The sequence below is a fragment of the Phocoena sinus genome, chromosome 5, assembly GCF_008692025.1.
Source record: "Phocoena sinus isolate mPhoSin1 chromosome 5, mPhoSin1.pri, whole genome shotgun sequence".
Taxonomy (NCBI): Eukaryota; Metazoa; Chordata; class Mammalia; order Artiodactyla; family Phocoenidae; genus Phocoena; species Phocoena sinus.
In genome coordinates this window covers 66328823-66356017 of record NC_045767.1, presented here as the reverse complement: position 1 = coordinate 66356017, position 27195 = coordinate 66328823, and the positions used below count along the sequence as shown (strand labels likewise).

The 27195-nt window shown below is 45.6% G+C and overlaps 1 protein-coding gene across 31 annotated transcripts in view; it reads left to right on the top strand.

Moving 5' to 3' along the window:
• Positions 1–27195, top strand: part of APBB2 (amyloid beta precursor protein binding family B member 2) — a 375701-nt gene that overhangs the window by 262273 nt on the left and 86233 nt on the right. For 26 of the 31 annotated variants that reach the window (XM_032631928.1, XM_032631917.1, XM_032631906.1 and 23 more), the window contains 3 exons: positions 3162–3224; positions 3607–3692; positions 3787–3847. In XM_032631928.1, the coding sequence (XP_032487819.1) occupies positions 3162–3224; positions 3607–3692; positions 3787–3847 (210 nt within the window). Of the gene's footprint in view, positions 1–3161; positions 3225–3606; positions 3693–3786; positions 3848–4124; positions 4325–27195 lie in introns of all 31 variants that reach the window. The other 5 variants (XM_032631927.1, XM_032631926.1, XM_032631925.1 and 2 more) reach the window with 2 other exon arrangements.

The window sequence follows — 27195 nt, the reverse complement described above, 5'->3', positions numbered from 1 at the left end:
CATGAAGGGTCATGGCAGGTGCCGTGCTCCAGGCGCTGGGTCAGTCCCCACTGTCTCTGAGGAGCTAGGGCTCCAGGGCTCTCGAGAACCTGAGTGTCATCACCATAATCAGGATAAGGGGTGCTGCAGCCTGGCCAAGGTCAAGACAAGCACCAGGAGGGTGTGTCCCCAGCCATAACTCTGACGCCACCATCTCTCAGCTGTGCAAGGCTTTAGCTGCATTGCCTGAGAGATGACCGATCGGAGGTTGTTACCCATGGAAGATGGTCCCTGTTCGTCCTCTACTCTCCTTTACCTCTCTTTGTGTCTGTCTTCCCTGGGGCATGTTGCTCGCCTGCCTTTTCCTCTTTTATTGTCTTTCTCTTTGTCTCTTCTTTCATCTCTCACTCCCATCACCCAGACTGCAGACTCTCTGTACAACCCAAGCATCTGTGTTGGTGTCTTTTTTCTTTAAATTATTAGCTAAAATGTTGTATTCTCTCTTCTTATTTAAAAAATAATAATAGATGAATAGAATATATCGTTCTTAACATTTAGGACAAACGGTTTTTGTCCTTCATTGCCCTTGACTTTTAAAAAAAATAGTCACTTAAATGGAGGGGAAAGTTTCTCATCTTCGATGTCAATGAAAATTTTAAACATGGGAAGGAAAAAAGGTCTTTGGCCTGTTCATAGCATGTAATGTTAGTTTTCATTTTTATTTGCTTGAGTTTTGTGCTAAAGGGTTTCTTCAGGAATACTTATGTTATTTTAAGGTTTTGCAAAATCACTGTATAGGGCCTTTGTTTATTTAAATCTGTAAAAGGTGATTGTTGGAAGTTTGCCAGCTGACTCATGTCTCCGTAGCATGAGAGCTAGATCCATGCAGTCTCAGAACTATACTCAACTTTTACTTTACAGGGACTCCTACATCCAGAGAGTAAATACATAAAAAAATTTAAACACACACGTATAGAGAAGTGTTTGATAAAATGCCAGAGCCTTTTCTGAATACTTGTTTTTAAAAATGCTCTTCTTTCACTCTTTGTAATCCTAACACAGTGTCTTTTGGGTATAATTTCTGATATCAGATTCTCTTTGTCAGACACACATGCCTTTTTTTTTTTTTTTTTTTTTTTTTTGTTTTTTGTTTTTTGTTTTGGCGGTAGGCGGCCCTTTCACTGTTGTGGTCTCTCCCGCTACGGGAAACAGGTTCCGAGCGCGTAGGCTCAGCGGCCATGGCTCACGGGCCCAGCTGCTCCACGGCATGTGGGATCTTCCCGGACGGGGGCACGAACCTGTGTCCCCTGCATCAGCAGGTGGACTCGCAACCACTGCGCCACCAGGGAAGCCCCACACATGCCTTTTTAAAAATGTCTTCACAAGAGCACAATTATCTTGAATCTTCCTAATTCACCATCTGATTACATTTTCAAAGTTCAACCTAAATGAAAACCAAATAATGCTCACGTGTAAATGATGATGACAATTTGGGACCAAATAGGCTTGTTTTCTTTTTTAAAAAGAAATTTTAGCTTAAAATTTTATTTTGTACTTGATATTTCCAGTCCTTATCATGAGTGTTTATTAATCCCCCTATGATGGTAACTCTGAACATTTTTCGGTCACTGGCCCTTCTGAGAACAGAAAAGTTGGGGATAAAATGCACTTGCACAAAACCCCACATCCATTTCAGGGGGTTCATAGGTCACCACAGCTGACAGGTTAAGATTTTCCTGTAATATTTTCTCCTCAGTAAAAGCTGAACACTGCTTTTGGGGATGGAGTGAGGAAAGAGGTGAGGGGCTGGACAGCATTCCTGCTCTGTGCTCAGTAAAAGAGATTATTTTAAAAAAATAAATACACAGCAGTGGTCCAAGTTCTGTTTTAGTTTGAAAAACTGCAGGTTGGGTGCCTAGTCCAGCAAAGAAAGCAACAATGACACCAACTGTGTAGAAGTGATAATGGATCCAGATTTGCAATGACCATGCCCTCAGAGAGCCCTTCAGAGCCAAATAAATGCATTTTTCAACACCTGGGACATTTGATCTTCGCTGCTTCTTGCTTTGAGTGGCTTTAAAAATTGTATTGTGTGCAGAAGTTATGGGTCAGTACTACCATCTCATTTTCAAAGAACTTTAGTTGTAAAGTTACTTAGTGGAAAAGTTTCTCTTATTGATTTATTATTCAAGAAAAGAGATTTTCCTGACAAGTGGAACAAGTTCATAAGGATGAACTTTATGGGTGTCTTGTTAGTATCATTTATTTCCCCAAATGTCACGTGAAAAATATTTGAATATTCAGTCAATATAGTAGAAAGAAAATAAATGTTTCCGTTGTTGTCCGAGGTGAATACAGGAAGGAGTTGTTTAGATTCGAAGGTCTATCGTCAGAGGTTGCCCAGCAAGGCAAGGCTTTGCACTTTGTTCTATAACTATGTTTAGAAAAGCATTTCGTGATCGAATATTGATTTGTGAAGAGGCTTGGGTGGCAAGGAAGTAGAGTTTTTTATGAACAAGAGGAATTTACATTAGATTGTCTAGAGCTATTTTTTATTAGATTAAATCTCAGCAAGATGAGGTCAGGCTGGGTCCTTTGCCCTCCATCATTGCCATTGTTTTCTTTTAAGTGAAAATAATTTGGCCCCCAGCTTTTTTATGCCCTTAGCCATGGACATTCCCGTTTCCATCCAGCACATTGACAAGCATCATCCCTAATTCCACCTCCACCTCAAGAAAACAGTTCTGTTTGGTTAATAGGAGAGAAAAAGGTGCCTGTGAAATTAGGTACCCTGGGCATTTAATACTTTGATACATAGTGTGTGCTTTTAAGACCACATTTAGAAAGCATCGATAACTTCACTGTGTGGTTATAACGTTCGGCCATTTGTTTTGGTAAGTAATTAAAGCGCCCTCTCTTTCCTCCTGCCCTAGGCCTCAGAGGTGTTGATCTAGATCAAGGGAGAGCGAGCTCACATGCTGCCGTTAGAGTGAATTTGTTCCCTAACCCATCCTGTGAATATCAATGCTAACAACAGTGTCTTGTGTGTGTGTGTGTGTGTGTGTGTGTTTTCTTTTTTTTTTTCCTTTCCTTTTCTATCCCTTATTATTTTCTTTCTTTCTTTCTTTCTTTCTTTTTTTTAAATCAATGTGCTTTTTCCTTGTGAATAATTATATGTCTAGAAACAGCCATGGAGTGATTTTGCTGTTCTGAATGGGGGAAAGATTAATAGTGACATTTGGAAGGCAAGTATATTGTCAGATTTTAGCTTATTTAATATTTTGTCCTTTTTGCATGGCTGTGGCTGCATCTTCTTTGTGAATATCATGCATTCTGCAGGGACGGAGTGATGGGGCTTCTGGCTAGGGCTGTGGGACTCACACGTGTCGCCTTTTTTGATGTCTCCCATTGTGAATGACTTCAGGCTGATTGCCCCAGGTTCCTGTTGTCTTGTAAGAAGCGGCACTTGCACCAAACCGGCATCAGCAGCCCATGCATGCCTTTTTCTGCCTAAGCTCACATACACTCTCTGCCTCGTGCTGGGAGGACTTCTCTCCCCTTTGATATTTGAGGCCATGTAGTGGGTCATTCCCCTTTCTACATTAACAGGGATCTCTTTTCCTCTAGGATTTGCATGCAGCCACAGTCAACCCGGACCCCAGTTTAAAAGAGTTTGAAGGAGCCACACTGCGCTATGCATCCTTGAAACTCAGGTAGGGCATTCAGAGCACCTGCCGTAACGAGTGGCTTTGTGCAGCTAGAGGTTGCAATTGAGTTCTAAGTCCAATTTTCTGTTTTTCTTTCTAGAAATGCCCCACACGCTGACGATGATGATTCTTGTAGTATCAACAGTGACCCAGAAGCTAAGGTTTGTAATAAAGTGCTTTCAGCGACCAGGTTAATATTCTTGCATCAAAATAATGACTTTGGATAACGGCCCAGTTTTTTACAAACCATCAACCCAGAGCCACTTAATAAGGAATTAGTCCTCAGTCCTCTCTCTTTCCTAATCTCCCCAACAATTAAAGTAAACCCCTCGGCCAAGTTAGGTTTGGGAGGATTTCTGTAATCATCACGACTCTGCTTGTATCTCACTACCTCAGTTCTTTGTGCATCGCAATAAGTTAAAATTATCGTTCGAACAGGTGGGCTTCAGAAGCCTTTGAAGATAAGCCAGGCTCTGCCTTGCAGTGCCATGGGAGGGGCGGTGAACAGGTGCCACAGACCCCTCACACCCACCTCCTCCAGGGCAGCCTCGCACCTGTGCAAAGCGAAAGTTCTTCCTCATTCCTGTCCTAAACACGGGCCTGTTTCATGGTGGGGAACCAGCAGGACCAGCTGACGGGTATGCGACCAGTACAGTTGCACGGGGCCCTGAGCGGAGAATTGGGGCCCCGTGTTTTTCTGTGCAGTTGCTCTCTTGATGTTCTGCATACTTTTATCTTTGACTCTGTGCTCTGTAGCTGAAGTGCAGTGGGGCAACGGAGTGTGCCCCGGGGGGTTGGAGCCTTGGCTTACGCACAGTCCTGCCACCTCCCTACCTGTGCAGTGTTTCTCAGCTGCCCGTTCCCCTGCTGCTTGGCACCTCAGGCCCTGCCACCCTCCCCATCCCTGCCCCCGACCCAGCAGTTACTGTTGCCTTCCACCCCTGTAGGGGGCTAGGTGTGAGCCTGGGGAGAGTTGATGCCAGGTACACAAACTCCATGGTGTCCCAGGAGGGGACAAAGTAGTGGCCTGCCCAGCTCAGGCGGACAGCACAACAGTGAGTTCGCGGGTGACTCAGTGAGGCCCCGCCCACTCCCAATCCAGGTACCTAGCGTGTCCCGGCACAGGTGTTGCAAACAGAGGGTCATCCATTTGCTGTGGGCTGGGGTGGTGAGTCCACGGGAAAGGGGGATTCTTGGCTCAGTTTCCCCACCCCTGGCCAGGACGTGGTGCATCGGTCTAGCAGCTGATGGTCTGTAGCGGTGGGCAGCCTGTGATGGTCTGCACTCACCCTGTAAGTATCCCCTTGCCCGAGAGAGGGTGACATTAAATGACAAGCAAAAAACACCGTTAGGAGTTGAGAGAGAGAATGCAGAAGAAAGGATAAAGCTTCATGTCTTAATACTTTTTACAGCTTTTCCCCCCCTGCTTTTTGAACATGGGGCCATGTGTTTTCATTTTGCATATTTCATTTTCATTTGCAAATTATGTAGCTGAACCTAGATATTTTTCTGAATCCCAAAGTAGATATTTGTCTACGGATAAAACAGCAGATAGGTTCCTGTAGCAGTAGTTAAGTGGGGAACACCGTGCAGGTTCAAAACCTTGGCTCCCTGGCCGGAAGCTGCCACATTGCCATTGGTTCTGTAAGAATCCCAGGGCCTCTCCGTTGCTCCTAGTTTGCTCAACTTCCTTCTAAGCACAGCCTGATCAGGTTAAGGCTGCTCCAGAGCCAGCAGTGCTCTGAACAAGTTCTTGGTTGGCCTCTGACACCCTGGCCTTTAAAGATAAATCTTATGGCAAGGAAGGGAAGGGACCTAGTAAAACAGGAAGGCAGGCTGTGAATAATTTGCTTTGCTACCAAGTGTTTTATAAGGGCTATCAGCAAAGACTGGAGGAGGAAGGGCAAGCAGCAGCAATATTTTTCTCCACCCGGAAGGGCTGGGCCAGTGATGTCTGTAAAGCTGAGTGTGAAATTGACAAGAGTGGGCCAGAAGGGTGATGCATGGAACGGAGATTGAATGGGTAGCAGGAATTGGAGGTAATTGAGCTATTACCTAAGAGGGTGCTTTCTCTTTTTCCCTCTCAGTTGTATTGCTTACTGAATTCTTGATCTACCACTGTTCTATTCCCAACGTGTCTATTCTAGCACCTATTAGGAATTTGTTTATGTTAATAAGGAGGCTCAGCTTCCTTAGAAGTAACTAAAGTTGTACTTAGTTCTAAACAAAAGAGCATGTGTATTGTATTATTTATTGTTTATCCTTCTTTGTTCTATAAAAGATCTGAGGAGACTTATGAAAGCACTTACAAGCCACAGAAAACATAAGGGAAGAATCAGTGCATCTGTCTGTACTGGGACAGTACATGGAGTTAGGACAGATCAGACTGGGGAGAAGGAAAAAGCATAGGACTTTTTTTCAGAGCATAGGACTTGGCATAGTTAAGAAAATTGACCTTTGGGTCCATTTTTGTACCTCCAGGTGATTATTTATACTGAGGACTCTTATGGTAAATGGCATGAATTCCTGTAAGGGCATCTCAGAATCTTGAAAAAACCTCTGCAAACTACACGTGCTTCTAACTGCCCCCATCCCACCCTAGATTCTGAAGGTGCCCCGTGCTATAGAAAGTCACTGTCACTCTTGAGGACCCTAAGTCTGTTGGGAGGGGAGAAGGGTCTCAGAACCCTGCTTTCTATGAATCACACTGTGCATGAGGTAAAAGCATCTCAGTTCCTTATGGAATATAATGGTTTTTCTAGTGCTCTGTTATAAAATAATTGTAATAATGAATATTTATTGAGTGCTAACTTTTTGCCCAGCTTAGTCCTAAAGACTTCATTGCTGTTGACTCTCATCCTCACAGAAATTCAAGGGGCTGACTGTCATTATTGCAGATGAGGAAAATGAGGCATAGAAGGTTGAACAGCTACTTAACTAGTAGAGTCAGGATTTGAATCCAGGCCATTTGGCTCCAGAGCCCTTGCTCACTAGACTGTCCAAAGAAAGGTCTCCCTTGGAGCTTCATTCAGGGGCCACCATCGATCAATGTGATCAGCGTGCTCAACAATACTCCAAATTTATGTAAAGACACATAGAAGTTTGGATTTTGCTCATTGGAAGCAAAGGACAAACCCATTTCAAGTACATTGGTGGAGGATTATGACAGCGTGGACCAGCTTCCCGGTCTGACTTGAGGCAGAGATGAACCCTAGACTCTAGAAGTGGAATGGATGGGCTGCAGGTTTTTTCAGACCATCCCTCAGTGGTGTAAGTTCAACCAGGCTTATGATAAAAGTTGGACCAGAACAGGAGGAAGCGGGGGCTGGAGTGGAGCTCATCTGTGTGTCTGGCGATTGGCCGAGCTGCCCACTTGAGATACCCCACACAGATGGCATCCCTTTGGGGAAATTGAGTCTCGCTGTCCTTCTCTGGAGGCACGTCTCTCCACCTCCTGATGGAAGTGGGTCAGGGGAAACCCTGCAGGGAAGGCTAAGGTGATCCTTCAATGCTGTTTCCAACAGTACTAAACGAAATTGTTTTTTACAAATTTGGAACAAGTCCATTGGTTTAGAGCTGACTTTGATGAGGCCACTTTGGAGGTATTCCCCATCGCCACCACCCTCTGGCCTCTCCCATCTGCCCCCCTTAGTCACTCCTCGCCTGTTCAATGCTGCCTGGGGCACCTAAGCAGGCAGAAGTGACAAGATCTAGGTTCCCAGATGTTCAGGCTTTCGATAGATCTAAAGATATCTAAAGGGTATCTTTAGTTAACCCTTTCCATTCTTTCAGTTTGTGAAGGACTCAGGAACTGAGTGCCCCGCAAAGAAGCAGAAGGTATCCTTTCTTTAGGAAACAAAAATATTTAATTTCATGTACGATGGAATTCCAAATATAGTCCCTGAGGAATGATTACTAAAAAGATTATTATAGAAAATGTCTTCCTTACTCCCTCAATGAAACTTAGATGCTGGAAAAATAAAAGTCATTTTTAGACTTTCAGGATATGACTCCTTCAGAATTCTCCCCAGCCACTCTGAGTCAGAGCATCTTGATATTGATAATCTGTTGTTCAGTGAAACATCTAAGTAGCAACATAAATGAACTCTTCCCCCCATGCCACCCCACTCCTGCAAAGGCAAAGTATTTTTATAACTCTGACAGTGTTTTATGAGCCTACCTAACTTTATATACAGTAAATATTTTTTTAGTTGATTGCAGTATGTGCATGAGTTTGTATATAATTCTGAGCTCTTTAACTTCTATTTTAAAATAATTATAGATTTACAGAAAAGTCACAAAGATATTGAGTTCCCATATACATTTCCCTAATAGTAACATCTTCATAATCACGGACAATCATCCAAACTAAAAAATTAACATTGATACCATATTATTAACTAAAATAGGCTTTATTCACTCACATTTTCCCATTTTTTCCACTAATATCCTTTTCAGGACCTAATCTAGGAGACTACATTGCATGTACTGAGCTCTTAAAAGACTACTTCACGTATTCCTTTCCACAATTCTCAGATTTATCATTCTTAATTCCATTATAATATTCCATTTAATTAATAGCACCATAATCTGTCTAGGCACCCAGTGGCCATAGGAACAATTTCCAGTACTACAGGGCAGAGCTACAACTTCATAAAAATAGGTGGCTTTTTTTCTTTTAAATCATTGCTTTGGTACAGGTTGCTAAAACGGTATTACCGTGTCAAAGGCTATGAACTTGTGGCTTCTGTCATTTATTGCAAAACTGCTTTTCAGAAAAGGCTACAGCGGCATATAATTCCATCTGTAATACCCTAGAAGACACCTTTATCCACTGCCCATTATTCTTTAGGCTTTGTCATTTTTACTTATTTACCTTATTTTATTGCATGTGAGCTACTACCTCCTACTTTAAAATTCCCCCCTCTTAAATTATCATCAACATAGGACATTTGTTTTGGTAGGTACAAAACCCTATGTTTATTATGAAACTCCGTGTTTCTGTCCTTTCTTGGCTGTCTTTTGCCCTTATTTTTCTATGCATTTTTTAAATAAAAATTTTATTTTGGAATAATTTTGGATTTACAGAAAAGTGACAAAGATAGTACAGAGAGTTCCTGTATACCCATCACCCAGCTTCCCCCAAGGTCCTATCTTACATAACCATAGTACACTTGTCAAACCTAAAAATGAATAGGGATACGAAACTATTAACTAAACACTTTATTCTGATTTTACCAGTCGTTCTTCTAGGTCCTTTTTCAGTTCCAGGATCTAACTCAGGACAGTACGTGGTGTTTAGTCCCTCTGCATTTTTAAATTCAAAACTTTGTTATTGTAATCTTAAAGATTTTTTCTAATTATTTTTTTCCCTCTATTTTGCGTCACTTCTCCATGTGAAATGTTTTTAAATGTCTGCGTGTACAAGCTTTTTGTAGATAGTTGCCTCTTGTGCCTCATTTATCAAGAAGGCAATTTCTAGTCACGTCTGAGCGGCCAGGTAGCTTGCACTTCTGAATCCCCACGATTCTGCACTCTGCCCCCGGGCTCATCCTACTACCTTAGAACCCTAATTTAGCCCTTTAAAACGTTCCTTTTCTCATGGCATGTGGCTTATTGCTGGCCAAATGCTTGACTAGAATGATTAACCCTAAAATAAAAGCCAGTTTTAATTAAATTGTAGAAAACTGAATGCTTTGAAAAATATGTACGAATACCTTAGAGTGCTTTCCTCTCCTTTGTGTTCGCTATGCTCAGACTTCTGTAAAGGAAGTGTTCTGCCATCTTGTGGACAGTATTAAAATTACGTCCCTAAAGAAATCAGCATTTCATTTGAAATCATTGAATTGCTTAAAGCTAGAAGTGACATTAAAGGTGATCGAATGGTCCTCCTTTACAGGTGAAAAAGTGAATCCCAGAAAATTTGTGTGCATAACTTTCCTAGGGTCCCACAATTAGTGGTGGAGATGGCACTCAAAGGTGGGTCTCCTGGGCCTCTGACCAGGAGTCAAGAGTATATAACAAATCATTTTCAGGATATTTGTGAGGAGAAGTAATTAGAACTGCTTTCAGAACACTGTTCTTCGGTATCCACAACAAGGGAACTGGGTAAGGAGGATTATTTTTTCCCAAGCGTTAAATTCTCTGGGTTTCAGCTTCCTCGGCTGTAAGATGAATGTGTTATCATCTCAGAAGTCACTTCTGGTTCTGAGAAATTTTCAGATCTGAAATGAAGTGAGCAGTCCTGATCTATGGTGTCTGGAGATTAAATAGTTCAGTCTGGTCTATCTCCAGATCTGGAGAAGGAAAGAAAGAGTAGTTTGAGCCCAGGGCTGGAGAGAGGGAGCTGGCTCCCTTTTCTGAACACATGCTCTGCCCGCGCCCTGCACTATGCTAGGCACCTACATGCAATTTTCCTGCAAGCGCAAGGCACCGTGGTTGTTTCCCCCATGTTACAGATAAGAAACTGGTGCTTTGAACAGGTTAAATAATTAATTTTATCACACAGCCAGTAACTGGTAGAACTGGGACTCAAACCTAGTGGCATTTGACTCCAAGGTCTAAGGCAGCGTCGTGCCCACCCACTCCCAGGGATCGTTTCCCTAAGCTTTATGGTCGCTGGCTGCCTGGGTGTCTGAGGTGGAGGTAGCAGGGATGTCAGAGGTAGGCGGAGGGTGGTGGGGGGGACTGGAGAGTCATTGCTTGAGGACAGACTCCCCCTTCCTTTCCAGCACTCCCAGATGGTCCAGTCCTTGGCAGTGCCTTCAGACTTTCCAATGCCCATATTGACAGATCTAGATTCAGTTGTTCTGGGGCCGGACAAGGTACTGCAATTCTGCTAAGCTCTCGGGCGCTGCTTATGCTGCTGGCCTATACACAACACGTCAAGCAGCAACAGTAAAAAGTTTGAAACCAGATAAATAAGGTGTCATTTCTGTGCATCCTCTACAGTCTTCCTACACAGTACCTCCCAGTTCTGTCATGGCCACCTGCAGCCAGTTCCCAGCTGCTCCGGGATGTCTTTCCCAGGCACTGGTTTTTGTGAAAGCTTTGCCTGTCTCTGTCCTCTTTTGTTATAACCTGCCCCAGATGGAGAGAAAAGAGAAAGAGGTGATACACATCAGTTGGTCAGTAGGTTTGACAGAGGAACGTCCTGAAGTGAACGGTGAATGAACACGAGATTCTAATATTCATCTGTAAGCTTTATTTATCCGTGCCCTCCCTTGGTTCCTATTCGCATAGATTTTCCTGAAATATTTATATTAGTGGCTACTGACTAGATTAGTACTAATACATAAAACAGGAAGGGGTAGGGAGTATCTTTTCTCATTCAGATTTATTTCTGGTCTATGTAGCAAATTCGTTATCAGTACTTAGCATTTGTGTGGGGTTATTATGTTTGCATGTAGTTCTTAGAATTGATTTTTGTTCATGTGGCACGGGTTATTGTCTTTCAGAAATCCTGATCTGTATGAGAAGTTTGGGTTTGATTTCTGTTGTTGATTCATTAATTGAGTCAAAAACATTTATTGAATGCTTAATGTTAAAGGAAAGCTGTGTGTTACGGTGGCTAAGAGCATGGACTCCGGGCCCCGACTGCCTTGATTCAAAGCCAGCCTCTGCTACTTACTTAGCTGGGTGACCTTGGGCAAGTTACTTAGCCTCTCTGTACCTCAGTTTCCTCATCTAGAGAGTGGGCGTAATAATAGTACCTATCCCACAAGGCTATAGTAAACATTAAGTGAATTGATATAAACATAAGATCTATGTCAAGTGCTTAGAACCACCTCTATCATACTTTATGCATTAGACGTTATGACTCTTCTCTTACAAGGAGGAACGGGTATGTCCCCTGCCTTCATGGGGCAGACAACAAACAGGGAAATTCAGTGCATTGTGCTAAGTGCTGAGCTGTCATGTCATGGATGCTGAGCTGGGGACATCTATCCTGGCTGGGAGTAAGGGGTGGCATATGGTTTTCCAGAAGGAGATGATGCCTAAACTAATGAGTGTACTTGCATTGCAGCGGGATTTAGTGATTCTCTCCCAAAATGTAAATGTAAGTGCTCAAGATTAAAAAATAATTTTATATGTAATTTTGCGTTGATTTTCAGCAAATGCTTTTAGGAACAGATCTATTAAGATGAGGCCCACCCATATTTGTCCAATACTGCAGATAACATCGTTTCTGTCATCTGTTAATGTGTACGCATGTTACAAACTATGCCCAAACTTGGTGGCTTAAAACAACAATTGATTTTCCTCCTGAAATAAATTTTGTGGGTTCAGGAATTTGGGAAGGGCTCAGTGGCGCAGTTCCTTTTTGATCCACATGGGGGCATCTGGAGGCAGGTGGGGCTGGAGAATCCACTTCCAAGATGGCTTCTTCACTCACGTGCTCGGTGGCTCAGTTGTTCCTTGGCCACTGTCTCTCTTCATGTGGCATCTCCTCCTCCAGGGCCTCTCCATGTGGCTTGGAGTTCTCACAGTGGTGGTCTCTGGGTAGGCAGGTGTACTTCTTACATGGTGTCTGGCTTCCAAGAAGCAGGAAGCTTCCTGAAGCCACCAGGTGAGACAAGGCTGTTTCAGGAGATGGCACCCCATCACTTCCACCCTGTTCTGTTGATCAGAGCAGTCACAGACAAGACCCAAGGGTCAGCAGTCAAGGGTCAGCAGTCAAGCCCAGACCCACAGACTCTACCTCTTGAGGGAGAGTGTCCGGGTCATGCTGCAGAGAGCATGTAGGGTGCAGGGGAGAGGGTGCTTTATTTCTGCCATCTTTGGGACATACAGTCTGTGACAGATGTTATTCTCACATTTTAGTTATTCAGCGAAAACGCCCTTAGTGAGGGGCATAACTGTCAACACAGTTGAATCAAGAAACCAAGGCACAGAGCCAATGACGAACATACCAAGTCCTGGCAGAATGAGATTTCATCCTCTCATGAACGGCTTTCAGGTTGACATTCACAAAGAGAAAATGAGGACCGTCTCAGTCAAGCCTTAGGAGAGGTGGAAGGAGCACAGAGAGGCAGAGTTATCTGCCCAAGAATGTATAGCTGGTCTGGGAAGAGCACGACTCGAGCCAGGCTCCTGACCCTGGTCCAGCGTGGTTTTTCCACTGAGCACGGCGACACTCACTGTCTCTTGGACACTGAGCCATTGGCCTTCGATACTCATTTTGTCTCCGGGCCCAGAGGCCAGCTTTTGTGTTTCTAAAACTGTTTTCCTCCGTTTATTTGCCAACATGACCATGCATAATGCTGTGTTTCTGGCAGAGCCACGGCTCCCTTTCCCTTATTAACTTCTGGTCACTACGCTTGCCTGAATGAGCAGTTGACGAGTTGGCAGCCATGCGAGCCCCCGGGTTTTGAAAGGCACTGTTGAAACGAGCTGCATTGTTATCCACCTGTTGGCAGCTGCTCCCTCTGGTGGGCAGATGCCTAGATGGCTAATTAAGGAGAGGCAGACTTCCTTCTTCCCTTGAAGGAAGGAAGCAGGAAACAGGTGAGGTGATGGGCGGCCCCCAGCAGCAGGGGTGGAGGTGGGCATCCTGAGAGTGCAGGGGCAGCAGATGTGTCAACCTGGCCCCGTGAGATCCTGCCAGAGAATTCTGGGCCGTGGGTATTCTCAGAGCTGGACAGCCTCAGGTAGAAGCAGCAGCAGTGGTACCTTCATCGAGCAGGGCTGGGTCCTCCAGGAAGAGCCATTTGGTCGAGCCCTGGGGGTGTCCCGAAGCTGGCATTCCGAGGCTGCCCAGAAACTTGACAACACATACCAGGTGTCCTCTTCTCTGGGCTGTTGCCTGAGAACTTAATGCCAGTGCCAGTACTGAGGCAGTACCGTGAATATTTCTTATTTATTTGCAGTTCATGAAATTGATAGAGAAATGATGGTTCCTCCTACAGGACTATTAGAATAATTCAGACACTGAGCCATTTTAGCTAAGCCACACTGTCCCCTCACGCCTACGCCTCCCGTTTAAAATCTCATTGAAGTGTGAAGCTGCAACGATCAGAGCCTGAGTTCTTCGTCTGCTCCAGGCTCTGGCACTTCTAAGGAAATGGTTTTCATAGTCAGGTTTGCATATTTTCAGTCTCTAAATTGACAGGAAGTGCGACAGCTCTCAACAGTTGTCTGTAACCAAGCCATCCATCCACTCATTCTACATATATTTATTCAACAACAGTTGCATGCAAGGTGAGATAATCAGTGAGACCGAGGAGAAAGTAATACAGAAGAAAGTAATACAGCAGAGAAAAATGGTAATCCTACTTAAGAATGACAGTTACAATGTTACTGGACTTGAGAAAGAGACAGTTTGAGTCTGTATGTGGAATTTCAGTTGCTTCCTGTCGAGGGAGACACTTGAGATCAGTGCACTGAGCATAATCCATAAATAATTGAAATTGGCAACCTAAGTGTTTATTAACAGATGGATGGATAAAGGAGATGTGGTGTGTATATGCAGGGGAATATTACTCAGCCACAAGAAAGAAAGCTTGCTATTTGTGACAAGCTTTGGACACGAATAGACCTTGAGGGTGTTATACTAAGTGAGATAAGTCAGACAGAGAAAGACAAATACTGTATGATGTCTCTTATAAGTGGAATCTAAAGAAGCCGGACTCTTAGAAGCAGAGTAGAAGGTTACCAGGGGCCGGGAACAGGGGAACTGGGGAGATGTCGTTTAAGGGGACACACCTACAACCAGTAGATAAGTGAGTCCCGGGGATTCAATGCACAGTGTAGTGATTAGTCAACAATACTGTATTGAAAACTTCAAAGTTGCTAAGAGACTAGATCTTGATTGTTCCCACCACAGAAAAGAAACGATAAAAATGAGACATGATAGGGGTGTTAACGAACGCCATGGTGGCGGTCTTACTGAAATATATAAATGTATCAAACCAGCACATTGTACATCTTAAGCTTACACAAATGTTATATATCAGTTATACCTCAGTTTTTAAAAATTAATTTAGAAATAACTCAATTGACGTTAAAAGATCCTCAGACTAAAAATCACTTCATTAAGACTGTGCTTAGCTGATGAACCAACACATTCTTTTTTTTAAATTTATTTTATTTATTTGTTTTTGGCTGTGTTGGGTCTTCGTTGCTGCGCACAGGCTTTCTCTAGTTTCAATGAGCAGGGGCTACTCCACTGCGGTGGCTTCTCCTATTGCGGAGCCTGGGCTCTAGGCACGCAGGCTTCAGTAACTCTGGCACAAGGGCTCAGTAGTTGTGGTTCACGGGCTCTAGAGTGTAGGCTCAGTAGTTGTGGCACACGGGCTTAGTTGCTCCACAGCATGTGGGATCTTCCCGGACCAGGGCTTGAACCTGTGTCCCCTGCCTCGGCAGGTGGATTCTTAACCACTGCGCCACCAGGGAAGCCCGAACCAGCACATTGTTACCCCACATCCCCAGCCAGACAACACTGCAATTCACCTCCTGTGGGCACAGAGCAAAAATGTGTCTCTTTGGATTCCCTTACAGTCTCTCATTCTCTCAGCATACCTGCTGCTCAGGAAGGGGACACAGGTCCACACCCAGGGCCCACTTTTCTGCTCCAGCCACATTCCCAGTGGTAGGTTTGACCAGCAAGTGACCCCTGTCTCTACTGAACCTGGAACGTTTGCCCATGTAAATGACACATGGACCCTAGAAGCAAGAATATATGATTTCTCAAAAAGCCCTTCTCCTGAGAGCCGTGATTTCTTTCAGAGCTGTGAGTTCAGATGAGATCTAGAGCAACCTATTTTATAGAAAATGTCAATTTTCCCTCTTCACCTAATGCTATAGGCCAGTGTCACTTAGCAACTAAAATACTATATGAAGCTCATCTCTCCTTCTTCAGATTCTCTAATACATGTCTGCCCTGTTTTGGTTGAGATCTAGAAACAATAAAATGAATGGATATCCAACGTAGACCTTCATCATTTGGCAACAGTAGAGGGTTGGGCGGAGAAGGAAACTAACGTTGCTCTGATTCCAGCCATGTGCTGGACACCCTACTGGGTGCTTTACTTGCAGCGGGCCATCTGATTCTCGGAACAGCCCTGCAAGGGGGCGGGTGATATTGTTATTCCCACTTTACAGGTGAGGAAATTGAGATTCAGAGAACCCAAGTCACTTTCTTAAAATCACAAATCAGTTGTATGGGCGAACTGAAATTTGAGCCTGAGTGAAGCAGACTCTAAAGCTCGTGTTCTGATAATAAAATACGGTGATGATTGCTGATGTTTATTGAGCATTTAGTATGTTATGGGGCACATACATACCAAGGTGGTTTGGGACCATTATCGGGAAGCTCAGTTTCTGTCTTTCAGGCTTACCTAGCACCTCTGTAAAAGGCAGTAGCAAACACTCCCATGTGACTTCCACTGTCCTGCTTTCCCACAAACCCCAGGAGCTATGTTCTTTTATTTCTCCTATTTTTAGTTGAAGCTGAGGCACAGAATCCTACATGACCTGCCCGCAGTTTCGGAGCTGATAAATGGCAGAGCTGAGATGTGAACCCAGGCAGTCTGGCTTCAGCGACCAAGCTTTTAATCTCTGGGCTGTCCTTCCTCTTGTGTAGGTGGGCCTTCCCGTGGTCTTGCAAGCATGCCTTTGGTTTGGTTCTCTGAGTCCCTGTGTGATTGTCGTGTGGGAGTTCTATACCATGAGCTCAAGTTCACCTGAAGATGTGCAACTGTATTAAAGATTGAGAGGAAAAATAAAATATGTTTTTATGTGTGTGTTCCGGTTTTGTGTGTGTGTGTGTGTGTGTCTTTTAGTGGATTATCCAAGTACTTGACTCCCGGTGAATGACAAAAGAGGACAAAACAGCTAGAGTCTTTGTCTCTAATGCAGGGCCATGTTCCAAGGGGAAAGGGTATGAAGTAGGAGCTGGAATCCCTGGGTTCTGGGCCCAGTGCTGTCGCGGATGAGCTGTGTGATTTTGTTAACCTCTCTGAACATCACTTTTCTCATCTGTAAAATGGGATGGTACTAATGCATAGTCTGGGAGACGCATAGTATTACTGTGAGGACCAAGTAAGATGTTACACAATAGCAATGTTTTGCTGTACAGCACTAGCTAAACATGATGTATGGATTTGGTCTTCCAAAAGTTTCTTTAAAAATTCGGATGTAATGGTTCCCAGCAGCCCCGTCAGTCATGGTGATGTACGCGTTTTTGCTGCTCTGTAGGTCCCATCAGCTGGAGGCTGTGTGGGACTGAGCCCAGTCCCAAGTATGCCATCTTTAAGGCCACCCTCCCTCCCTCTCTAATCCATTTAGTTTGGGAATCGTTTTGGCGATCACAGTATTACAGTGTGTCATAGCTTAAGTGAAGCGGCATTACTTTCTTTTTTCCAGACCTTAGAAATAAATTAAAATAGGAAACGTCTCGTAACACACTGGTTATTAATGAAAATGCAGATAGTACCAGCTTATATACGTTATACGAGGAGTTTTAATCTAATTTTTGGAACGGAGGCAGTGATGATAGGAATAAGGAATTTCCTTTGTGTCAGTGGGATTGAGTGTTTGGTGCCTCATCTTATAGACAAAACAAACCTTGAAACAGGTTTTCGACTTGTTGCAGTTTGTGCGTGCGTGCGTGCGTGTGATTTCTCACTTTACGTAGAGCATACTGGTCTCCCCTTTTTCTGTATGTTAGGGCACAATTTATGTAAAGCCTTCGTCAATTCAGAATTGCTCGGTGGTTCACCTGGAATAGCAGTGAAGCACTTGAGTTCAGTAACGCAAGCCTTCCCTTCCTAGTGCGCTAGTGCCCGGGTAGAAGCCCAGGCTGGTCTCAGCCTCTAGAGTTCTGGTTGAAAAGCTTTGGGCTTCAGCCACCAGGAGCTTTATACTAGCTTTTAAGAAAAGAAAAGTTACTCCAAAGTTCTAGGTACATATTATTGACATCGAAGTTGCCCCCCCTTTTACAGGAGACTCTAGATTGTTCCTTCCTTAGTTGCTACTCCTCCCCAGCATTTACAGCGACTTCAGAGATTACAAAGACTCCCGAAAAGTGGGGGACTGCAGCAGAATCTGGCCTGCTGCCGTTAACAGCATTAAAGTACTCATATTGTCCACGAGATGAGTTGATAAATAATGTAGCATTTGTAAAACATTTTCCCAAAGATCTTTTTTTCAACTTATTAAAAGTTAACATGGGGGGGAAAAATTGACCCAGGAAGCTGAGAAAGTGGCCAGTGGCCCATAGCGTATTTTGGCATCACGTTACGTACGGAACCTCCCCATTCCTCTAACGTTCTTTGCGGACCTCTCTCTATGAAAGATTCAAGGCCGCAGAGGCGAGCGCACGCCAGAGCTAACTGTGTACTGGCGGGGTTGTGATGTGTGTACTAGGTGAGGCTGGTCCCCGTTCCCACAGAGCAAGCTGTGTGGAGTTAAGGTAATGCGGTCTCGCCAGCCCTAGGGCACTCCACATTGTTAATAAGTGAAGGTATTCTCAAGACAGAAAAATACATTTTATTTTGTGTCCTCTTTTATGTGCTTAAGTGGAACTACCATCTTCTCCTTCAAGACGTAAAGACTCTTCCAAAAGCAGTTTGAAAAATGGGATGGTTGAGGTTCTCATGTATTGTCATGAAGTAAGTTTCACAGAGGTTGTATTTTACATGCAGAATTGTAACCTATGTGCAGAAGAAATCTCGTGTCTCTGGTCAGGTCATCTCTGTTGAAACAGGAACATCAGTGGGGACAGTTAACTTATAGCATCCTACTTTTAAAGCTTTGCCCCAGGAGTGAAGAGTCCACAGCCCCCTTGGTAGAGGGTTTCTTGTTTTAGTATCTCTTTTCCTTAAGAAATTCATCATTACTGCTTTCCAGATCCTCCTTGTCTTTCCAGAGCCCCTACCCCTTGCTCGACGCCCTAGGTAGAAGGATGACTTTGGGTTGCATTTTCCCCACACTTTTTCAACTGCCTCACGATAACACTTCTCATTCTTCTCTGAGAAAATTAATCCAGACTCCCTCCACCTTTCTTTACAATTCACAGGACTCATAGCACTTGGATTCGTTTTGGTGATTTTTCTCAGGATACCCTACATCTTCTCCTTGGAAGAAAAAAAGGAATCAGCAGATATTAAGTGCTGCTGGTGTGTGTGGCACTTACCTGGGCATTGTGGGAGAAGAAAAACACACACAAGGGCTCCCTGACCTCACGTGGCTCCTGGGAGAGGGGTACGGTGTTGAGAATCAGGACACCCCACTGCTCACCTGTACCGGCCGCTCACAGGCCAGGAGACCCTGGATGAGTCACTTCCCCTGATGGGCCTCATCAGTCAAGCAAAGGGGACAAGCAAAGCTTTGTGTTCAGCTCTGAAAACAAGGCTCAGAGGCTAATGGGGGAGGTGGCATTAATTCAAAGCATTAAGAGGTGAGCTACTGAGTATCTACAGTTAAGAGTCCAGGAAAAGGGGAGATGAATTTGGGAATGAGGCTTCTCCTTGAATTTGGACCAGCAGCCTCTGGCCCAAATCACTAGACCTCCACCCCAGGTCCATTCAGGGGGCAGGGCTGCAGCTGTCCCACAGGCAGCAGTAATGAGCCTCAGGCAACAGCAGGAGCTGCCCTGACCGAGGCTATATACCCTGAGTAATGCGAAGTTCTCTCTCCCTCCCTCTGCCCCTTCCTGCCAGGAACTCCTCTCTGCCCCCGTCTGTAAGTCTCCAGCAAGGCTCGCCTCCACTAACTGCTTACTTCCATCTCGAGGCTTTGTGACAGCATCCAATCTGCAGTCACTTCCCTTGGAATTTTGGGAATCCATTGCCTTGCAGCATTCTCTGGGTCCTTCCTTCTCCATGGTTATTTCGTGTTATCACCAGGGAAGTCTTAGAAGTTTCCGCTTTCTGGAGCTACAGGGTTCCTTAAGGCTCCTTCTTTCCTTGTGTCCACACACACACACACACACACACACACACAGGATAAAACCTGAGTGTACTTGAGACACAGGTGTGTTACCTGCTTGTGAGGAGGGGCCACAAGGAGCCTCTGGTCAATCTGTCTTCAGATGGAATCCTGGATATGTCTGTTCTTCAGATACCTTGTCACCTCTGGGAGTAGGTTTTTAGCCTTTAGTCTATTGCTGGAAATGTCCTCCTTTTTAATAGCTCTGTGAACATGCGTTCCTACCCTACAAACTCAATATAGCTAATTTGAAGCAAAGTCTTTAAAACAACTACTTAAAATACTTCTTTCTTCTTGAATTGCCATAAATGTCTTGGAATAGCGAGTGTTCATACTTACTTCATCTTTGCATTACACAGTGATTCCAGTTGGTCAGGTACCATCTCAGTAAGTGGCGGTGACTAAGGGAACCCTTTAGGGACAGACTTACCTGCCCACTCCACTCCGCACAAGACAGACACTCATTCTTGTTAGCGGCAACTCTGGGCAGTGCTCTCGGGACTCAGGTCTACTCATTTGTGAAATGAGGTGGTCGGGTTCCGGGGTCCCCAGATCCCTTGTGCTCTGGGTCTCTGTGCAGTGGGCAAAGGCTCTTCCCATGTGTGTACCGTGTAGACTTCTAGGAGTCCGCTTCAAGAGCGAGGACCTGGTGAATGTTCCCTTAAGGGGTGCTCAGTCAACAGCTGTGCTTTTAATTCGGGTCTTTGTAGGTCTTCCCACTTTATGAATTTACTGCATTCATCTCAGACACTGTAAAAAGTTGCAGATTTTTCCTTTCTTGGTGAGCAGTGCAGTTTTAAAAAAAAACTTTCTTAAAAGCCAGCAGTAAAAACTACCATCAGTCCCAATAATGACGATGAGTATAGCTTTTACCAGGCACCAAATAACTGCTCAAAGCCTACTTGATGTGTATGAACTCATTTAACCCTCACAGCGATCAGATTCTGTGCTTAGGGGTGGAGGAGACTGCAGATCAAGCCCCAGCCTTCATGTAATTTGTGTCCCAGTGTGGAGAGAGAGAGAAACAGCAAAACACAGAAGTGGAATATACATACATTAGGTGAAAATACATTAGGTGAAGATATGGAGAAAAATAAAGTAGGGAAAAGAGCTAGACAGTGCTGGGAGGGGTTGCAGTTTTAACTAGTCCAGGAAGGCCTCCTGAGAAGGTGACATGAGAAAGATGTGAGGGAGGGAACCAGGGAGATAAGGGGGAGCCCCGGGGGGAGGAGGGATCTGCCTGGAGGCCAGCGACGAGAGCCCAGGGCTCCGTGGTTCCTAGTCCCACCTATACCGGCTATACCCAAATCCAGAAAGCTAAGGTGATCAAGTCCCCCTCCACCACCCTGCGCCCCCCGGCCTTGCTCTAGGAGGAAGGGCAGGTATGGTTGATTCTCACTATTGTAGTGGGTCTGTAAAGCTCTGTAAAGGCACTGCCAACACTGAATTAGCAAACGCTGAAAAGCAGTATTCCTCGGGAAGGTGCAGAGTTAGGTTCCTGCGAGCCTCTGGTCACATTTTTGTCAACCTGTCAATACATAACCTAATTTTATGTGTGTTTCTGTTGAAAGACACCTGGTTTAATACATATTGTTGATTCATTAGCCTTGAGCCCACGGTCAGCAGCACTGACTCACGCCTGAATGAAGTTCATCGAACACATGGATTTTCTCCAGAAAGCACATTACAGCCTTCTCCCGCCAGAACACTAGACAGCACTTCAGTGCTACACTTGGAGGCCGTTTTAAACAGCGAAATCACCAAGAAAAAGCACACGCACATATACAAAAAGGTGCTAAATAGACCACGGAAAGGGCACTCGTTGGCAGTATGAGGGCTGAAACAACAAGACTTGTTCAGCCTCAGCTGGGAACATGCAACCCAGATTTTTTGCCAGTCTTTGCATGTCCACGAGTGACCACAGACGTGCCACAAATATTGATGTGGAGGTTGCAGATAAATTTCGGAGAGTAGGTGACTGTGCAAATACGGAATCCGCAAATAATGAGGATCAACTGTATTTGCAGTTGAGCTATTCAGAGGAAGGATTTATTCAAGACCCACGTGGCATGATTCTTAGTGGGGTCATCTATTGGGCACATTTTAGAAGAGGATCAAATTAGTTCTGAATCGCCTCAGAAACAGCAGCGTTTGGCTAAGTGTTATTAAGAATGGTACTCTGTTTATTTGAGTTTTGCATTTTTCCATGTTGCTAATAGACTTATTACTAGCTGAGATTGGATCTGTAACCTCCCAGTCTCCCCAGTGTCCTGGCCTCGACTATGCCCAGGTCTCCAGGTCCCCAGCCCCCAATGCAGAGGGTACAGTCTGTCTCCTGACCTCAGGCTCTCTCTGCTCCTTCCTTTGGATCAGCATCCCCTCTAGAGCTCACATGGCCATCTTGCTTGCCCCAGCGAGATAAAATGGCCAACTTTATGTGCAGAACTTGAGTATTCATTACGGTTTTACTCTGTGCTTTCTCTGCAAATAACATTTCTCAACAGAAATAATATAAATCTGTAGTGTAAATCAGCCATGTGGACCATACAACTTGCCTCTCAGTCTTTTCCAAGACTCCTGTACGAGAAAACTAAAAGACCACTCACACTTCCAGGGCGGAACAATGGTTTCCCAGGAGTGAAGACGTCTGCTGCTTCTCTGCAGGAACAGAAGCGGCTCCAGCCAGCCTCGCTGCTGGGCCTGGACGGGCATGGGCTCTTACTAAAACTGTGAGAGAGTGGGCCGTGAGCTGATGTTACTGCCACAGACTCAGCTTTTGTTGGCATTCAGGTGTCTCCAGCTCAAGAAGTTCCCTATTGTGTAACACGTTCGCTGTCCCACCAGGAGAAGTTTCTGTGGTTACTGTCAGATTCTGATTCTCAGCGATGCTGTGTGGTGACTCAGTTCTCCCGGGCCTTGGGCTGCGGCGGGTCAGGCTGTCCCGGAGGGGCTGTGATTGGGCGTTTGGCCGGTGGGATTTGATAGGTGCCTTAGTTGGACGTGTCAGGCATCAGGTTTAAGAAATGCCCCTCCTGCGCCTACCCTCCCTCCCTTCGTAAGAGAGCCACCGTTTCCTATCATGTAAGAAATCGTCTTCTGTGGAAGCTTTTGAATTTTTGAACAGTTGAACAAAGTATTGAGTTCTGCACTTGTCTGTGTTGCTTGGATGAGTGTAGGAATGGTCCACATTGTACTCCCCAGAGGCTTGGCAGGCTTGCTCCATGTCCAGAGGGACCCATCTGATGAGCCGGTCCTTGTAGCATCTCAGTGGTCTTTAGCTCAGAGTCAGGGTTGGGACGGAGGGACAGCATGACAGTGAGGTGTCTAGATCCCACTGGCACCTAAAGGGGACATTAGCACAAAGCACTGCCAGGGGACTCAACTCCAGGACAGGACTCTTGGTCCAGCCAGGTGCCCAGAGTGTGGATCAGGAACCAACTGGAAGTCCAGAGAGAAGGGCTGCAAACACAGGAAGGGCTCAGGCTGTTCCTCAGTGCCTGTGTCCCGGGACCCTTAAATGTGGGCTTCTGTCTGCAGGGCTGTGTCAAGGCCCCACCAGCTAGTGAAGATGGGGCTCCTGATAAGCCGATAAGGCTGGATTGGGCCCCAGGCAGGGATTAGCCTCCAGAAGGACTGGCCCTCCGGTTTCACAGTGGAGGCACGTGATACCTGACTCTAGCTCGCATTACTGGCGACATGGATATTTTTATATGACTTTTATATCACTAGGCATACCCTAGATCAGATTTGTTGATAATTTAGAGCTAATCATAATAATAGCTTACACACTGAACACTTACCATGTACCATTCTAGGCACATTAGACACACCATACTATTTATTTCTCCCAATGTTCCTTAGGACCTAAGTACTATCATTGTCTCATCTTACAGATTAGAAAGCTGCATCACTCAGGAATTAAGTGGGCATCTGGGATTCAAACCTGGGTGCTCTGGCTTCATAATCCAGGCTGTATGCATTTGCTATGGTAAAAGTGGCTATGCCAGGCACTCTACCAGTGCTTGGTACACCCCCCTGAGTTCTCACCAGCGTCTGTGGCGTTATCCCTCCAAGGATGCAGAAACTTAGGTCAATTAACTAGCCTAGGGCCCAGCCAGGTTGAGGACTCCCAGTCAGATCCGGTCCACTCTTGCCACCGTACCTCGGTCTGCCTCCAGCTCACGTGTCTTCATTTGACAAATATTTTTGTTTAACTAATTGTATTATTTATTTATTTATTTTTGGCGGCATTGGGTCTTTGTTGCTGCACGCGGGCTTTCTCTAGTTGCGGCGAGCGGGGGCTACTCTTCGTTGCGGTGCACAGGCTTCTCATTGCGGTGGCTTCTCTTGTTGCGGAGCACGGGCTCTAGGTGTGTGGGCTTCAGTAGTTGTGGCTCACAGGCTCTAGAGCACAGGCTCAGTAGTTGTGGCTCACGGGCTTAGTTGCTCCGTGGCACGTGGCATCTTCCCAGACCAAGGCTCAAACCCATGTCCCCTGCATTGGCAGGCGGATTCTTAACCACTGCGCCACCAGGGAAGTCCGACAAATATTTATTGAGCATGTAGCGTGTGCCAGACCCTCTTTTGGGTGGCAGGCATTCAGAGGTCCACAGAACAGGCCTGTTCTCAAGGAGCCTCCTTTGGATTCAGTGCTCCTGTTTATAGAACAGCTAACGTAGAGCAAAGAATGGTGAGAGCAAGACGAGGCCTTGGATCAAGCCGGTCCACAGCTGTGTCACTTTGCTGAACTTCACTGAGCTGGTTTCCTCTTCTGTAAAATCAAGACAGTAATCCACCTTGAGTACTAAACCTCAGATCAAATTCCAGCTGCTGCGACCTTGGGCAGTTTAGCTCAGCTCTCCAGACTCAGTTTCTCACATGTATAATAAGGAGCTCCTGCTTTGTAGGATTGTGAGAAAATGTTGTGCTACGTGCTGTAAGGCATGAAGCGTTGAGAAAATGATCTATAAATGTCAGTGCTGCCTTGCTTTCTCCTCCAGGTCCAAACTCTTAATTTTGTGTACAAAATACTCAGCACAGAGTAAGCACTGGCTAAATGGCATGGCTAGAAAGACGATGACGATTGTACGTGAAGATGTCGGACACGATATATCTGCAGGTTTATGTTTAAATATGCACATAGGTCTCATTTGTTCTGTGACATTATGGAAATACCGGGCTAAGTCTCTTGGTTGAACCCACCTCCACTCAACTTTTCCATTGATAAAAATAGGCCTCATAATGCCGGCCTGGTTCCTGGGCAGGAAATGACTAATACAATCAACTGTTTATGTATTAAATCACAACCCGGAGGCCTGTGTCTTGCACTAGCGATGAGTCTCCGAGCATCCTGGCCATTAAGACGTGGAAGCAGGCTCCCTCTGCTTGCCTCTCTGCTCATCAGCCTGCGGCGGGCTGGTGGTTAAAACTGGAGTGGATTTCCTCCAGAGGATGAATCCTCTTGTTGGCCAGTCTGAGCATCCAGTCAGACTTACATTTCCCTCTGTAAATTAATAAATTGACATTCTGGTGTTTGTTTTTAAATGTATATAAATTCCTCATAATGTGGTGACAGTTCACCCTGCTCGGTAGCAGATGAGCGACCGTCACTGTGGACGTTGCCACGGGACGCTGGCCTTTCTTTAATTGAAGAAAGGCTTTCATGGGAGAGAAAGGGCAGAACCTTGGCTGAGGCGCCCCAGAGGCCTCAGCGCTGCACTGGCTGCCCCTTAGCCCCTCCCACAGGTTGTCCGAGAGTCTAACCGCCCTAGGCCTTCCCAGAACAGTGTGAGCAGCTGTGCCATGGCCTAGAGGGATGAGAGCACAGGCATCAGGCAGTGGATTACATTTGATTTCCTTTGCCCCGGTGGAGACTCCTTACCTCCAGGGCTCTGTTACCAGGAGTAAGGGGTTGGGAGGGAGAAGGGTGATGGTGCCCCCAGGTGGACAGTGTGCACAAGAGCACCCAGACCACCACTTCGGGGCTAATTAGTGCCTTGTGGTAGGGGCTCTCTTAGACCTCTGAGAAGTCTCAGGGCCAGCCTGGAGCAATAAAGCTAGACCTGGGACGGGTACGGGGGTTGAAGTACTCATTCCCTGCTCAGGGGGGGATTTCCTTCTCCTCAGCCTCTTCCCGCCCTTGAATTCTCTGGGGTCTCTCTTTTTTTTTTTTTTTTTTTTTTTTTGGTACGCGGGCCTCTCACTCTTGTGGCCTCTCTCATTGAGGAGCACAGGCTCCGGATGCGCAGGCTCAGCGGCCATGGCTCACGGGCCTAGCCGCTCCGCGGCATGTGGGATCCTCCCGGACCGGGGCACAAACCCGTGTCCCCTGCGTTGGCAGGCGGACTCTCAACCACTGCGCCACCAGGGAAGCCCCTCTCCGGGGCCTCTTTAGAGTGGGACCAGGACTCCTGACCTCTGGTCTCAGCCTGGTCTAGCTGTTGAGAGCTTAAGATTCTGGGGGAGGGCATGTGCACAGTGTGTCAGGTTGAGGGAGGGTTATAGGTCCTCTCTGAGGTCCCTGGGTGTGGAGTGAGGTATGCCTGCCCTCCACCCCCCCTTTAGGAAAACCAGCCATGTTACGGCTCCTAGGAGGCAGCATGGCGTGTTGACAGGGATTTGTCAGTTCATGAACTTGGGTTTGAATGCCAGCTGGTTACCTTAGGTTTGTATACAGCACTGTATTAATCTACTCGGGCTCCCATAACAAAATACCACGCAGGTTGGGTAGCTTACAGCAACAGAAATTGATTTCCTTACAGTTCGGGAGGCTAGAAGTCCAACATCAAGGTGCTGGCAGGTTTGGTTTCTCCCAAAGCCTCTCTCCTTGGCTTGCAGACGGTCACCTTCTCACTGTGTCCTCATGTAATCTTTACTATGTGTGCTCACATTCCTGGCGTCTCCTCTTCTTCTTATAAGGACACTAGTCCTACTGGATTAAGCCCTTTTATGACCTCATTTAATCTTAATTACCTTTTTAAAGGCCCTATGTCCAAATATAGCCACATTGGGGGTTAGAGCTTCAATATATGAATTCTGAGAGGACACAATTCAGTCCATAACAACCACTCTGTGCCTCAGTTTCCTCATCTGTAAAATAGGAATAGTAATAACATTATCTCATATGTTGCCATGAGTTGATTAGGTAAAAGAAAGTGGCACACACACACACACACACACACACATACATACATGTATCTGCCCCTGGTTCCTGACCCAGAGCTCCTAAATCCTTTGGAATTTCCTGGACAATAGCAGTGTCTTGTTCTAATGAGGTGACTCTAGGTAGGCTCCTGGATTGGGGCTGGTCACCAGAAAGACCAAGCCATGATTAGAAGCTTGGAATTTTCAGTCCTACCCCCATTGTCCAGAGAGGGGATGGAAATGGAATTAATGATCGATCATACTTTCATCATGTGAAGCCTCTATGAAGACCCCCTAAAGTACAGGCCTCAGAGAGCTTCTGAGTTGGGGAACACGTGAAGGTGCTGGGAGAGTGGTATGATTGGAGAAAGTCTGGAGGCTGCACGCCCTTCTCACACACCTTGTCCTCTTCCATCTGGATGTTCCTGAGTTATAC